Here is a 17,253-nt window from a genome sequence, read left to right on the forward strand (position 1 = left end):
AATGCTGAGTTTTGTTTGCCAAGGCCTTGTGGTTCGCTTTCAGTGCCCTTGTTTCTACTCACCAGCCTGTAAAATGAGTATATTTTTGTTTTTCTTTTATTTTTTATTTTCAACGGTTGCTGACTCCTTCGCCCTTTAATCCATCGCACTGCTGATGTTTGCTAAGCTTAAATGTGAGGAAATCAACCCTTTATTGAAGCCCAAACAACAGTCTTTTTGGATCTGATACCAAGAGTTGCCACACACCCAGTTAGAGAATATCCTTTCAGAAATACCGAGCACTATCTTCTGATACTGGTATTTATCAGAAAACAGACATGTCTGGATGTGTGTGTGTGTTTGTGTGTCAGTGTCAAGACTGAGGCTTCTTTTGTGTGGGTTGTGTGGTTGTGTTTGCGGGTGGGTGCACATCTCCTTGTCCCGAGTCCAGATTATGCCTGTGAGAGGTGCGTATTTCTGCTTGTGCCAGTGTGTGTGTTTGCTTCTATACTGTGGGAGGGCGGTGTGAAACTACACTAAAGTGTGTGGGATGCGGTCTGCATTGTGTGTGTTAATATACAAATAACACTGAATGTTCGCCACAAATGTGAACAATTAGACCTTTAGTCAGTTTTGCTGTTCTGAGACAGAGCATCAGAGGTGAGAGTGCTGGTTCATTTGGATCCATTCAGGTGTTCGTTACATATAGATAGACCCTAGATCCATTGAAATAAATTAAGACCATTTAGACTGAGTTGAATTCGGACCTGGTCTGGCAAAGTTTACCTGTATAGATCTCAAATGCAAAGTGCTGTGAAGCTGAACGATTGCAAAGCAAATTGCTGGTATTGTTTTACAGCAGCCTGCTGCACCAGCTGGGATGAAAGTTTAAGGTAAAGTCAGACTAATACTAATATATCATTGTTGACAGCAACAGATGCTGCACCGGGGAAGAATCAAGGATTGGCATCAAGCAATTATTATTTCATCTTATCAATTTATTGAAGAATCGATAAACCGATGAATCGATTAATCTGTTGATATTTCGATTCATCTCAATTAATCCTTTGGTCATTAACCAAATAATTCAACTTTTATTCAAACATAATCAATACATACCTCAACACAGTCTTTTTGAATGTAGAACCCATCTCAAACTTTTACCTTTTACGTAATAATACAATTCAACAAACTATATACTGCCATTAATTAGCATACATTTGACATCATAGACATGTGCTGAATGTAATTAGAAATGCAGCCGTATTACCCTGTAGGCGGTCACCATTCAAACTCACATGAACACCTGCAGCCAGTTTAGAATCACCAGGTAACCTGAGCTGAATCTATATGCAAGGTGGGAATAAACCTACACAGGCAAATGGAGAAGATGCAAACTCTGCACAGGAAGACCCCAACTGACCGGCATGTTCATGCTGTGATACACCACCGCACCGCCAGCAGCATTATTATATGTCTGCAAAAGGTTGCTTACACCCATTTCGAGCTTAACGATAATGGAAATCTGTGTAATTTCGTGTTACGTCTATAAGCACTGAAACAAGCTGCAACAATCTGCAAGTGCACTGGAAAGCATCACTGCCATGCTAACAATTGGCATCTGTTCTAGATGGTCTTTGTTAAGTCCTTGTCTGAATAAACAACAAACAAGAACACAAGAACTCACTGTAATAGTCCAGCTACTGATGCAGCCATCTCATCGTTTTGAGGTCAGAAAGCCAGCAGCTCTTCTGTGTCAAGTTGCACTTGCATGGCTTCTGGCTTTTCCAGTTATTTTTGGCATCCCTGACACGGGAAGGCGCCTATTTGGGGAGATGGACAAATTCTGTTCGAGCTGTTGCAGCCCTAGAAGAATGACCATCACCTTCAACGTCCAGACAGAAAGACAATGACCAATATTAGCCCAAACCTGTTCTCTAGCAGTCATTTACATTCAAATTGTGATTTTATGTCTTTCCAGTCCTTACAGGAACAGGAGACAGCAAAGACATAAACTGAACAAGAAAAAGTCGCAGGGAACTGGAGACGCTCCCAAAACATCAATACCAAATGCTGTTACGTTAACGCCGACTGTCTTGTTTACAGCAGTGCATCTTTATTTCATTCCACCGTCTTTCTTGTTGTTGCTTCTTGTTTCTCTGTTTGTCTTTTTCTCTTTCCCTCTCTCGCCTCCTGCCCCCCCCCCCGTTTTCTTCGTCTTTCTCTGAAGCGTCGCCAGCAGCCAGACTGTGATCCAGGATCTGTTTCTGCCACCCACCCACACAGAAGGGCTCGGCTTTTATATGCAAATTAATTATTAAAAACAGCTCATTATCACTTTAAGAAGTTTCACACAGATGGAGAAAGATGAGGAGAGGGCAGGCCGCGGCAACCCTGGGCTGTAGTTTGTTTCCGCGCGTGTTGGAATGAGCGTGAGGAATTTGTTGGATTGATTCGTTTGCTGAGCCCGGTCACAGTTACATCCTCGTTAGCATGTTTGGACGCTGTTGGCAGTTAGTTGAATTCTGGATAACGTGAGACAGATCAGATGCTGTTGGATTAAACGGCATTTAATCCAGATGGATGGTAGCGTAACCTTCTTCAAAAAAATAAAAATAAAGGAAGATGGCACGTGCTTGGTCCAAGTTTTAGTTTTGCTTATTCTTTGATGAGATTTAAATCAATCAATCAATCACAAACGTCCTTTACTGTCTTTAAAACCGACTGACCTGCTGCGTTAAAATAGTCTTAAACACACCCAAAAAACAGACTGAAACAAAAAACAGCCAGACTTGTAGAGTTTCTTGAAGACGTCTCATCCAAGTAACTTCTTCAGTTGCAAAAGACACCTGAAATTCACGTGACTAGTGTCTGTTAACGACCAGACACTTACCTATAGTTGGTGGAAACAGTTATGATTATGAATGGAGCTCTAACAAGGATACCAGCCAGAGTCTCCAGTCTCAAGGAGAGAATGTGGGTGAAGCGTCTTCAGATGTTAAGACTGTTTTGTAAATTGATTGTTCAGAGAGGTGTTTTCACATTTGACATGGTGGGTCTTGTACGTTATTCACTGCAGACTTGTACAGTGAGGAGAAAAAGCCCATTCACAAACACATTGCTCAACACAGAAGCCCTTCAGGCCTGGGTTCAGCATTCAACACCATCCAGCACCTTCTGCTGTGGGACAAGCTAATGGAGATGGGAGTGGACTCGCACCTCGCTTCCCAAATAGTGGACCGTCTCCCTGGGAGACCTCAGGACTGTGTTCTCCCCTGACCTATTCACCCTGAACACCTTGGACTTCAAGCACAACACACTCTGCGTTGTGCGGTCACCTGCAGAAGTTCTCAGATGACACTTGGGCAAGAGCAGGAGTACAAGAATCTGGTGAACAACTTCAATAGCAGCTAAAACCAAGGAGATGGTAGTGGATTTCCGGAGGTCTGGAACCATCAACGGGGAGTGTGTAGAGGTGGTTCAGACCTTTAAGAACCTGAGTCTACGTCTGGATCACACACTGGACTGTTCGACTAACATAGACTCAGTATACAAAAAAGGTCAGAGCCGTCTCTATTTCCTCAGGAGGCTAAGGTCGTTTAAAATCTGCCGGAAGCTGCTGGACATGTTCTACCAGACTATCATTGCCAGTGCCCTCTTCTACTCTGTGGTGTGCTGAAAGGACACCTGGACAAACTGATTCAGAAGGAGGGGTCTGTGGTCTGTGGTAGGGCCAGAGCTGGAGTCCGTGATCAGTGGTAGACGCAAGGGCTTGAACAAAACTTGTCCATAAAATAGAGTTTAAGATAGATAGATAAATAAAGTACCTACCAACTTACCTACCTTCCTATCTACCCCTCGCCCCAAAACCTTTCCTCCTTCCTGTGAATTGGTTGGTATCAAAAAAGTCTAGATTTTCTGATCCAAATTTCCTTTATTAGCTCTAGAAAACCCCCGCATTAACATTCGTTGTCACTACACCTTTCATTTGTCAGATGAGAGGCGGGCAGTTCTTCTTTGAATATATTTGAAAGATTCTGTCCATAAATTTACAAAACAAGTTCATAGTTAGATCAGATTAGATTCACCGTTTTTGTCATTGCATGTAGTACAGAAGAGCAAATAGCAAAAAGTGCTCAGTAGACTTTTTATTGACACCTGCATATTAGCATTTCAAACATCACCCAGAACTCTTCCCACAACTTCAGGCCTGCAGCAGCGTTGTTGATGCCGATATGTATGGACAGCAGGTACTAGTGCTTCTAAGTGCTGGGTGTAGTGAAGTACTGGGTTTTTATTTGTCTGAGCCCAGTGAAGAGGGAACTAGAGGGAGAGTGGTGTTCCTTTGTAATGGACAGCTTCCAGCACTTTGTTTGCAGTGAAGTACACGAGTGTATGCAGTCTGTGTACACTGTCCATGGACCATGAGTTCATTGTTCTGCCATGAGTGAAGCAGTAGGTGTGTGTGTGTCTGTATGGGCCCCCAAATTATTTCAATGGTACTGGAATCAACAAGACATCAAAGTGCATCTCGTGATGAGCCCAGTGATTGGCCTGAAAATGTCACAGGAGAGAGGGAGCAGCGCTCTGGCCCGGAGGAAGACTTTGCTCATTTTCAACCTTATTTGCCCGAGTTAGTCATAGAGATGTCCTGTCTGCTGTGTCCACACTGTTCACTGATGCTCTGTGGGTTCTTACAGCTGTGGCTGCCGACATGTAGTCTGACGTCAGTGGCTGCAGAAGAGCTGCAGGGAGAGTGTGGCTGAGGTCACCTTTGTGACAACACAGATTTCTCTATCAGAGGCACTGAAGTGTTAACACTTACATCAGACCACGTGGTTGACACAAATCTGATTTAAAAAAAAAAAAACAAATTCTTTATTGACACTCTATTCAAAGAGGCTTCATGAAAACCAACAATTCAACTGTTTGACCTTCTCAAGCAGAAGTAAATAACATTGAACATCTTGTGACAATTCAATGTTCTGCTGGGAAACTTTTGGACCTGACATTCATTGGTGTGGATGTTACTTGTAGCACCCACCTAGACCAGACCTGGCACCCCCACCCCATAACAATGACACTCCTTGATGGCAGCAGCCATCCCCAGCAGGATGCAGCCTGACACACACACAAAAAAAACGCTTTAGGAACAACTAAAAAAAAAAAACCTGAAGAACAGCACAAGGTGTTGACCTGGCCTCCAAATTCACTAGATCCCAAACTGATCAAGTATCCGTGGGATGATCACACAGTAGGTGTCAATTGACCAGCCACCATGAGGAGTTCATACTAAACGTAACCCCACCTCGCTCGGTCCAGTGACACTTGCACTAAAGTTCCTTCAAACCAACTGTCCTCTTCATTAACAAAGACAGAGAAAAAGCAGTTTGCGCTCCTCTAAAACTGAAACTGCACTCCCCGTTTAGTTGATTGTGAATATGATTGCACTCAAGTTAATTTTTTCAAACGTGAGAGTACATCTATCAGGGTGTTTTCTTATTGACAATATGCAGCATTTGAGTGCTTTAAGTGTAAGTGTTATTTTAAGGTTAATGGACCATCAGATACGGCAGGCTTTTAAAACACTGCTTACCCCGATGTTGCTTTCCATTAGTCAAGAGCCTGAATTTATGTGTCGGTGTTTGCCAAAAATCCAGCTGTAAGCAACAGATCGGTGCAGATTCAGTCCATATCTGCAATCCAAATCCAAGACTAGACCTGCAGATCAGCACTTCAGTTTCTTTTTTATTTAGTTTTATTGCTGGTCAAACTTCTCCAGCCGTATTCATGTAGCACTCTTCAAAAGATGTTCCTCAAATGGCTATGTCCATGTTAGACTGCCCAACTTTACACCCAAAATAAATAAGTTTACTAGTACGAGGCATTTGGGGCTTTCAGTAAGAGTTGGGTGCCACCACTAGTTGCTACTTGTCTGTCTAGGCGTCCCACCTCCACTCAGGCTCAACCACTTTGACTATTTTTTAATTAACCGGAAGTTAGGAACTTCCAAGATGGCGACAGCCAGAGACACCACGCTGAGCTTCAAAACCAGTATTCAAATAACCCGGGGGAGACGCCATTAAGGATTCATCCACCTTTATTTGCCACCAGTGGATTTGATATACAAACCTTCTCCTACAGTCTCAACTCAGATGATGAATGCTTTTGTTTATTTGAGCTTGCATTATCAGTTTTGATAGTAAACGTAAAATGGGGCCAAGGATGAACTTATCCGACTGTAAAACATTAGCTGTAATGTTGCTGTAATATTTTTAAAAAGTAAGCGCTTCATAAGTTGTGATTGTGAGGAGATTTGTCACTGCAACACTTAGGTTTAAGGTCACTCCACTGACCGTGACTCCATATTCTATGAGAATTATATTACAGCTCAAACATCTAAAGACCGCCCTTCGTCCTCCATGATTCTTGTTTTATTAGTCCGTGTGCAGCCGCTCCACTTTGCCTCAGCGAGGGTCCTCTGCAAGACTACAAATTAAGCTGTGACAGGTCTACCCAGCAGACAAATTCAGTTAAGATCTTAACCATCTTTCTCTCTCGCTATCAGCGACCAGCACAGCAGAGAGCCAGACGCTTCTATCTCCAAGTCCTAATATCTATTCAACCTCTGTTCATCCTCTTTCACCCAGCTTGTTATCTATCCTCTTCTCCACCCCCCCCCCCCCCCCTCCCTTTGACTCTCCCCTCTTACCCTCAAGCCTCCTTTCTCTTTATCATCATCATCATCAGCCCATCTGTGCCTGTTTAGTGCTGTGTCGACATCTCCGGCAGCACCAAAGTCGGAAGAGGAGGAAGTTTTATGAGGGGTGGGGTGGGTGCGGGGGGCGTATAAGACATCATCAGAAAAAGTAGTGGGGGTTAGAAAATGCTCTGAATTCACTTCTCGGCTCCTTTCACCACCACAGGCAACAGGAGCAGGCAGTCGTTTGATGCCTTAACAGTCGAGGGGGGGAGGGAGAGGGACGGAAGTGGAGGAAGATGAAAAATGGAGAAAACATTTCTCTGTTCTGGCCTCAGAAACACACACACTGTAGTCAGCGTGAGTTTCCACCCTGGGGGGGTAGGAGCAGAGGAAGAGGAGGAGGAGGAGGAGGAGGAGGAGGAGGAGAGGATGGCAGCAGTGTGGAAGGAAAGGAGGTCGGTCGATGTTTGTGATGTAGCCTCTTTCCGCAAATCTATATTATATTTTTCTCCGGCTGGTTTTAGCAGTTAGATGCTAAGAACTCCTTCATGTATCGCATCCGGAGTCCGGAACGGGACAGTCCCATTGTAGGTGCACATCTCTTCAACCTACTTTTTAGCTTCCAGCACGAACAAACTCTGCTGCTAGAACCTAGAACCCTGGTTCCTGATGAACACACCTAGTCATTTTGGACTTGATAATGGAAGAATGAAACTCAGGCTAGGGACGCTTTGATAAATGATAAATTGGATTCATTGTTCAGATGTTGGAGGTGATACACACCGATCAGCCATAACATTATGACCACCTTCCTAATTTTGTGTAGGTCTCCCTTGTGGTGACTCATCAGAGAATGGACATGGGCCTTCTGAGGGTGTCCTGTTGTTAGTGGGGGGGGCTTTGAGGGGAGGGGCCTCTGTGGATCATCCCACAGATACTTGATCAGTTTGGGATTTGGTGAATTTGGAGGCCAGGTCAACACCTTGATCTGTTGTTCCTAAACCGAGAGGCAGGGATCTATCAAAAAGCAGACCACTACAGTTGACTACTACTGTTTATGGATGCATAAAATGACGACTGTTAATATAGGCCCGCAATTACAATGACATAATTTTCTGGTTTGTGTTGGAGAGTGTGGGCAACATGATGGTAAATTGGTTCAGTTTTGACTCTCGATGTCTGATGGGTAATGCAGTGATTCTACGCTGGCACATTAACACCGTGGAGAAGAAGAGGTCAAAGCCATCAGGTGCCCAGTTTAGATAAGAAGAGGAGGAAAAACATTCAAGAGATAAATAGATGACAGACGCATATCTTTATGAGTAACGATAACAAGAATGAGCTCGTGCTGTTTGGGTCTAGTGGTGCCTCCAAGGTCCATGCTGATCTGGGGCTTTTAAATCAACATTTGACACAGGCATCAAGAAACCTTGGCGTAAGACTCGACAGCGATTTCAAATTTGATGCACAGGTTAAATCAGTGGTTAAGTTCAGTCCTTTTCAGCTGAGACAACTGGGCCGAGGTGAAACCATTTCTTTCTCTGCATCAAATCTGAGATTTAAATCCATGGTTTTATCACAACTTGTTTATGTTGGGCTTAGCCAGACGTCACTCTCAAATGCTGCTGCCTGACTTTTAGCTGGTGCCAGCTCCCGGTTTGGTTTGAAAGTCTTTTTATTTGTTTTTAAATGCATTCATGGCCTCGCTCCACAGTCTCTGTCTGACCTGCTCCAACCGTACGCTCCCTCAGGTCGGCAGATCTGTCAGTGTTGGTTGTCCCAAAGACAAAGAGGAAGCTGAGAGGTGACAGCGCCTTTTCAGTCGCTGCCCCCAGACTGTGGAACGACCTGCCTTTACACATCAAGCATGCCGACTCTTCTTTTTAAATCTTCTCTGGGTTTTAGCTCAGTTTGAGATGTTAGTTCTTATTGTTAATATTATTATTAGTTTTATGATTTTAGTCTTGTTTCTAATTCTTCTACGTGTTTTATCTGCTCTCGTGTCTGTGCACAGCACGTTGGCTAACTGTGTTGTTTTATGAATAAAGATTGATTGATTGTATGATGATGATGATGTTATCGTACAATAGTGAATGGGATGGACAGTATAACTATGTTAGCCTGTTGCTATGGTGCTTGCTTGCTCTCTATACTCTTACATAGGGCGACAGTTTCCGTTGTGAGTCCAACTAGCAGCCAAATCTGGATATAACAAAAACAACAATAATATTCATCTGTAACCGCTTGTCCCATTAAGGGTCGCAGGGGTCTGCTGGAGCCTATGTCATTGGGCGAGAGGCGGGGTACACCCTGGACAGGTCTCCAGTCTATTACAGGGCTAACACAGAGAGACAGACAACCATTCACACTCACACCTACGGCCAATTTAGAATCACCAATGAACCTAACCAGCATGTCTTTGGACGGTGAGAGGAAGCTGGAGTACCTGGATTAGAACCCAGAACCTGCCACTGTGCAGCCAACAACAATAATAATAATGATAACAATAATGCTGTTAAAACCCAACATATGACTTATGATATGACACCATGAATGTTTCCCATGCCAGAGTTCAATAAGCGATCAGGCTAGAACTGCCTCTCTCTCTTGGAGATGTGTTATTTTTTTGTAGCCTTGCCATCTGTTTCATTGAAGGCTCTGTAGTCATCAAAGTGAATGGATACGTTTGAGATGCATCAGTGCCACTTAACGTCGGTTGAAGTGGAGTCCATCAGAAGCTTTTGCAAGTGAAAACAAACTGCAGAATAACAATGAAGGCTAAACAGAGGACCAGCCCGACATTCTGGTTCAGTTTTGACCCTGTGCACTTGCTGTGACCGTGGACAATAATGTTTTTATTTTTCCTTCGTGATAAGGGGTTTATTAGCAGCTATAACAGTGCACCAACAGAAAACGGTGTGTTCACAGCCTGTCTGAATGCATTTCCTCCCTTGTTGGAGCCTTTTTTTTTTACAGCAGTGCCTACACGTTCTGAGATCTCAGCAGTTACTTTGATAAGATGTTATTGTAAAGGATACAAGCTACAGAATACAGAAATAAAGCACCGGCTGTCATAAACCGTGGTTTCTCTTTAACCTCAAAGTGTACTTTTTTTTTTATCTTTGCATCAGCCCCGGCAGCTCTTCTTATTGAGCAGGAGCCATACGAACCGAGGCTTTAGTGCAGAGAAGCAGGTTCACTTCCAGCCCTCGCCCTTTTGCTGCATGTCGTCCCCTCTCTCTCATCCTATCGATTCCAAAAAAGGAAAGGAAAGGAAAGCAAAAAGAAAGGTGATGAGTTAAACGAGGCTGTGTTCAAACTTTCAGAAGGCCTATGATGAGTCGCAACTGTTTTGGAGGCACAAGGCACAATATTAGGAAGGTGGTCATAATGTTATGCCTGATTGGTGCATTTCCATAGTTATGCATCTGACGGTTCTTGAGCTGCAGCTTTTTTTTCTTGAACCACTGGGTTACATTAAATTTTCCTCTAGTTTTCATTTCATTTTAGACTTTCAGGTTTTCCTTTACACTGATTTTGAGAAAAATCTTCATATGGCTCTTTTTGTTTTTCTTTAATAAATGCTCCCTGTGCCCCAAATAATCCACCCAAATAAACGCACATATTTTTCAGTTAGAGTGTATGACCCCATGACTTTCTCTGCTTTTTGACATAATTAACGCGTTCAGCTGTTGTGCGGAGGCGAAGGCGCAACTCTTGAGGGAGGTTGCCGAGGCCGCGGTGCATGAATGAAAAGGCAGATGGCAAAGAACAAACAAGGAGGAGATAAAGACGAGGGCGAGGTAGCATCAGGACTGTTTAGTGGAGTCTGTTAACTGATGTTCCTCATTACTGGGCAGGAAAGCTTTAGAGTGCTGCGGTGAAGTGGCTGATGGGATTGTATCGGTATGGATTTTGAAGACGGATTGAAAATGGCAGTAATTATTGGAGAAGTTGTGTTTTCATTTATTGGTGCCGGCCTGCCTTCGTGATAGATTTTGTGTGCGTCGGGCTGTGGAAAGGCTTAGCAAGGCACAGACAAACCAAAAAAAAATAATTCTCCAGTGTCCTGAACACGACAGTAGTAATATGACGTGCTTGTTTAATGTTTGTAGCTTTGTTTGACTGACTGACTGTCTGTCTGGAGCATAGACTGTATATAAACATGGACAAAGGGTCACCACTTCCTTGCATTGGCTTAACAGATGCTATTTCTCCGGGGATACAGGCGCCGCCATCTTGAAACTTTGGAGCCAGAGTCTGCGCAGGACGGTCCGAGAGTGGAGCCACGTGGAGCCGCGATATCGATGCCCCGCCCACATTTCCTCCGGACTCACTCGCGTTTTCGTTTAATTAATACTATGCTCTGCTCTACCTTCATCAGTTACAAGGAAATGTTGGATTATACACTGTACTTATTTTTTTATTTATTTAACTCTCACGGTCCTACGTGACCGCTTCACAGAGAGGTTGGCATGGCAACTTGTAGTGATCATGATGTCACATCCTATTTCTGTAGCTAACTAAAATGAAACTCATCCAAAAAATTGGACACTCGAACATGCATCAACATTATTCCAAAATATCAGAAACCATCCTTGTATTTTAGTGTTTTAGTTTGGTCCAAGTCCCGCCCACTAACATGGAGGGGGTGGAGCTTATGACCTATACTGCAGCCAGCCACCAGGGGGAGCTCTACTCACTTTGGCTTCTCTTTAGAGGAGCTGTTCTGTCATCCATCTTTATACCGTCTATGGGTTCCTCCTATTGAATGATGAATACAGACTATTGCCCCGCTCATATGGAGAGGTAATTCCTGTCATGGAAGCACAAAATGTATGTGATAGTTGTTCTCTGGCTGTACGGGTGCAACTTTTTGGTCCCGATGCAGGCAACGTGAGAGGAACGAGACCAAAAACCACTACCAACAATAACGACAGCATCAAAAAGCGCCTATAAGAGTGTTTCTCTGTAACATTAAATTCTCATGACAGTCAATGATGAAGCCTGAATGACATCTTTAGGCTCTGCATTATTTATTAGGACGAGTGGATAGTAGAAGTAACCCTTCATGCAGCTTTTCCACAGTGGTCTGCTCAGACCAAGATGCTGCTGCTGCTGCTTCCTACTCTACGAAACACAGCTCTGTGAAAACAACCAGTCACCGTTGCTTGTAGACCGCAGAGTTCAATTCAAGCCCCGCTCTCTGTGTGTCTCAAAGGTCAACGGCGGGTTAATGGAGGTCATCTCCACACTCTGTAACTGTGTGTGTGTGTGTGTGTGAGACCCTATTTAGACACCGTTCATTCGGTGTTGGCTGAGTATAACCTTGGTATTCCAGTATCTAGTGGAGCGAAACGTCCTCTGTGGTACCAGAGAAAATCCTCCTTTATTCCCTCTAATTAACTCGGTTCTCTCTTCACATTTCTCCACCTGGCAGCCTCTCTCTTTCTCTCCCTCTATACTTTTCTCTCGTTGCTCTTTCTGTCCATTTTTTTTTTTCACCTGTGTCTGAAATTCTTTGTCTTCCAGCAGAAGTCCTCTGAAGCTGCTCCTCCCTCTGCATCGCCACCCTCCCAGGCTGACAGGAGCAGACAGGAGGTACAGGTCTCCTCTTTATTCTGTGGTGCGCTGCTGCTGCTTGTGTTGTGTTGCCTTACAGTAGATGTGATGTGTTGTTGTGATCGTGTCCCGTGTCAGTGATTTGTTGGGACAAGTGAGTCTGAGCCAAAACACACTGTCCGACCGAGACGATACACTCTTCTTTTTAACCAGAAACACCAGTTGGGACAAGGCCTCAATTAAGTATAGAGATTACACCCATCCGCCACAACATTATGACCACTGACAGGAGAAGTGACCATCTTGTGACAATTCATTGTTCTACTGGGAAACTTCTGGACCTGGTATTCATTGGTGTGGATGTTACTTAGACATGTAGCACCCACCTAGACCAGACCAGGCACCCCCACCCCATAGCAATGACACTCCTTGATGGCAGCAGCCATCCCCAGCAGGATGCAGCCTGACACAGACACACACACAAAAACACTTTAGGAACAACTAAAAAAAAACCTGAAGACCCCCTCAAAGACCCCCCCCCACTAACAACATTGTGTTGCCAGACACCACAGGACACCCTCAGAAGGCCCATGTCCATTCTCTGATGAGTCAGAACTGTTTTAGAGGAAGGTGGTCATCATGTTGGTGTTGACCTGGCTTCCAAATCCACTAGAACCCAAACTGATCAAGAACAACCCTGATACTTATGTTCAAAGCCCTGCATTGTGTTGCAAGACGTACTCCTAGTCTCTTTCCCTTCTTCCTATTTCCTATTTCTGTTCATTGTTCCTATCAAATAAACACTAAAAAGCCTCAGGAACAATCTGAAACAATCAGCGGGATACTATCTCTAGACTTAAATGACCGCTCTGTGAAAACATGTGTTCACAGAGCCAGAAGACATGTTTGAGTTTCATTCCATTGAACAGTCTCTTTTTAGCCACTGTGAAATGTTAATGAGATGAATCCAATCTGCTGTGGGTAAATTCTTGGAATATCAAAAAGCATGTTAACATTGCTTTGGTATTTCAAACGTTGATCTTCGCTGACAGGCAGGCAGGGTGGAAAGATACTAGAGGATTATGACATTGGAACCCAGAACCTTCCTGCTGTTCAGAATCAGTATTAACCACCACACCACTGTGCAGCCTGTATTCTGTTTTTTGTTAAAATAAGGTCACATTATAAATAATAATTTTGACACATTGCTATTTCCCTTATCAGCAGATGGTGTCTGAAATCAATCACCCACTCATCCGGTCATAATTTACTGGCGTTGTCCACTGTTTTTGTTACACAACTCATACTGGGAGTGATTTCTTGGCCTCTATCCTTTGCACCTATGCACAGGGTCAGTTAAGTTGTTTTTCTGGCCAAGCACACAAGAAGTAATTTAATATGTTAGTTAGAAGCGTAGCCTGCATATGTGGAGGAGGATCCCAGCTGTAATTTGCTGTGTTTTATTAGTGATGATCAGATGGGACTGTAATAGCCCGCTAATGCTGCACAAGCAAATTGGGCGACGCTAGGCTCATTAGCTCATAGCTGATAGAAACACTTTCCTGCCCGAGCCTCGGTGACACTAAACGCAACATACTGTGCCGCTTAAAAGTTTTTGTGCCCTTCAGAATTTTCCCCATTTCCGTATGAGAAAGAAATGACTCGAAACATCAACAAGCCCTGAAAGTAGACAAAGAGAGCCCAGTCAAACAAATGAAACTGAAATATTATGCTTTTTAAATTAGTTTATTCAGGAAAATGAGCAAATATTACATATGTGTGAGTTGCGAAGTTAAGTGAAACCTTGTTTTCAGTGTCTGCTGTTACCTCCCCGTGCAGCAACTAAACGTTTCCGGTGACTGCTGATCTGTCATCTACAGCGGCGTGGAGAAATTTCAGCTGAGATGTTGGTGGGTTTCCTCACATGAGCTGCACCTGCACATGTCTGCTTTCAGGACTTGTTCGTTAATTCGTTAATGTTTTGAGTCATTTTTATGCAGAAATGTAGAAAAATTCAGAAGGGAAAGCTTTTAAGCGGAACTGCATGTGTTTCTAATGAACAACAGTCGATGAATTATCTAATCAGAGGCCGGTATCTGTACGGTTTGCACTGTTCCGTTCTCCTCTCATGAAGAAAAGCTCATAAAAAATTCAAAAAAATAAATATTTTTCTTGCAACAAGGCTTGACGTTTGAACCATATGTGTTTTAATATTTCACTCCATTAGTCTGCTGTCAGGAGAACTGCTGTTTACATGCTCAAAAAAGATACCAACTCTAGAATAATATTAGATCCCCTCAACGGTTTTAATCTTCGTGAATAATGATGATTGTGTTCTATTGTTTATCATGTTCTCAAGCCAAATAGCCATCTCCCTCATAAATAACTCTAAAATATCCAATAAAGCCACTGCTCTGAGAGCGGAGACAGAAACAGACTTATCGTAACAATGAAGCCTTTCTCTCTGGCTCCCTGACAGTCATTTGCTGCTGAAGCCTGCTGGCATCAGATCGGACTCATTTACATATAACAAAGCATTAACCTGAAAACACTACATCAACCCGCTGCACGCTAATAATGTCTGCACATTAAATCTGCATTGTGGGTGCATTAAAATCACATTAGGAAAAAGAAATCTAATTGGGTTCAACCTGCTCTGAGGCAGCGGATCTTTACAACTAGAACTTCTGCTTCCTCCTACAAAATGATGTAATGGACCCCAAATGGAGGCTTAATGAAGAAGAAGAAAAGGCCTTCTTTAATTCTTAGGCAGTATTATATGTTAATGATAACATCAGCTCTGTGTATCAGTGTCATACTGAAGTTATGTTTCAGATCTGCCACATATATCAGCCATCACATTATGACCACCTTCCTAGTATTTTGTAGATCTCCCTCCAAAACAGTCGTGACTCATCAGAGAATGGACATGGGCCTTCTGAGGGTGTCCCTTTGGTGTCTGGCAACACAATGTTGTTAGTGGGGGGGGGGGGCCTTTGAGTGGAGGGGCCTCTGTGGATCATCCCACAGATACTTGATCAGTTTGGGATCTAGTGAATTTGGAGGCCAGGTCAACACCTTGTGCTGTTCTTCATGTTTTTTTTAGCGTTTTTGTGGCTGCATCCTGCTGGGGATGTCTGCTGCCATCAAGGAGTGTCATTGCTATGGGGTGGGGGTGCCTGGTCTGGTCTAGGTGGGTGCTACATGTCTAAGTAACGTCCACACCAATGAATCTCAGGTCCAGAAGTTTCCCAGCAAGAACACTGAATTGTCACAAGATGTTCAATATTATTTACTTCTCCTGTCAGTGGTCATAATGTTGTGGCTGATTGCTGTGTGTATGTATGCTGGTTGTGTCTCTGTCTTATGCCAGCTCTTCTCTTTGTCCACAGAAGGAGCGAGAAAAGAAAAAAGAGGAGAAGAAGAAAGAGAGAGACGGTGACAAAGTGGAGAGACACAACAACACAAAGGTACAAACACAACTCATACGTCCTGGACTACATGAAACACGAATCATTAGCTTTATCATTTATATTGTGCTGTCATGGGTTCAGTTATTGTATTTATATTAAATTAACTAGATAAAAGAACTGCGTGTACTACAGTTTTAACTATCACCACTCTGCACTGTCACAGAACTCTACTGAGTCTCTCACCTTGCTGATAAGATGAATTTAAAATATTCACTTGGGTTTATCGAGGGACTGGATGTCTTTGAGGAAGAAACTGTTCAGTAGTCTGGTGATGCAGGTTTTTGTGGACCTGTATGTCTGAGGGCAGGAGGTCAAACAGGTGGTGGCCGGGATGGGCGAGTCCTTCATGGTGTTTTTTACCCTTGAGAGGTAGCAGGCGTCTGCAGTGTCATGTGGTGAGGGTAGGGGCTATCCAATGATCCTCTGTAGTGTGTCGATGGTTCGCTGTAGTGTTTTCTGATCAGCTGCTGAGCAGCCTGCATACCACGCTGTGAGGCAGTATGTTAATATGCTCTCTATGGCAGAGAGGCCACCAGCAGCTTACTGCACAAGTTGTTTTTCTTTAGACACTGAGCAGCAGTGGTGTTAACCGACCAGGAGAGGCTGTCAGTGATGTTCCCAGAAACTTAAAGCTGTGAACCTTTCCACAGTCTCCATTGATGTGGATGGGTATGATGTTGTCCCTGCACGAAAGTCCCATAAAGTCCAGAATAAGTTATTTAGTTTTGTTGACGTGAAGGATGAGGTTATTTTCAGAGCACAACAGTGTTCATATCTGATCCACCTGAGATGAGTTCACTGTTGCGTCGTCAGCAATTCTTATGATGGCGTGGGAGGTATGGATGGGTGTACGGGCATGTGTCTAAAGATCTGTATGTCGTCAAGGAGTAGGTGACTTGGTATGTTCAACTTAAATATTTCATAAGGTCACAAGTTCTAAATGTTGGCCCTGATCCACAACAGAGCTGTGGAAAATCTGCTGTAGCATCCTTAAAGATCAGTCCCACCCAGGACATTACATTACATTACATTACATACATTCCAGGACAGTTAAAACACAGACATACAGACTAAATAACATTTTCTACCCTAGAGCCATAAGCTCACCAAACACTGCTGCTAAACTCTTCAAGAGGACGGGGTTGTGCAACAATCAGGAATATGGTGTGAATGTTAATTTTCAGTTGTGGCTGATCCGTGTATTTGCCATGCTGGGGAAAGAAGTACTCTCTTTGTATATATATGTATATGTGTGTGTGTATACATATATATTTGTGTGTTTGTCAGTGCAACATCAATGCACAGTGTGTGACAGCAGAGGCAGAGAGTACCGTGCAGCTGCTCCACCTGAAACCTGAGCCGAATCCTCGAGGGGCATCCCTCATAAACATTCATGTTGTTTACAGATGCTTTATTGTTGCTGCATGCGTGGATATGGATCATTTCTGAGTCACGCGCAGCGGCGTCTCAAAAACTGTAATATCATCCATGAAATTATGTGCTGAATAGTGTAGCCTGAACCTGCAGCTACATCGA

General features: G+C 43.5%; 1 protein-coding gene across 5 annotated transcripts in view; it reads left to right on the forward strand.

Moving 5' to 3' along the window:
• Window positions 1-17,253, forward strand: part of smap1 (small ArfGAP 1) — a 115,934-nt gene that overhangs the window by 24,096 nt on the left and 74,585 nt on the right. For 3 of the 5 annotated variants that reach the window (XM_084562001.1, XM_084562000.1, XM_084562003.1), the window contains exons 5-6: window positions 12,215-12,283; window positions 15,637-15,714. In XM_084562001.1, coding sequence (XP_084418127.1) covers window positions 12,215-12,283; window positions 15,637-15,714 — 147 coding nt within the window. The remainder of the gene's footprint in view (window positions 1-12,214; window positions 12,284-15,636; window positions 15,715-17,253) is intronic. The other 2 variants (XM_084562004.1, XM_084562002.1) reach the window with 2 other exon arrangements.

The sequence above is a fragment of the Chelon labrosus genome (assembly GCF_963514085.1).
Source record: "Chelon labrosus genome assembly, chromosome: 15".
Taxonomy (NCBI): Eukaryota; Metazoa; Chordata; class Actinopteri; order Mugiliformes; family Mugilidae; genus Chelon; species Chelon labrosus.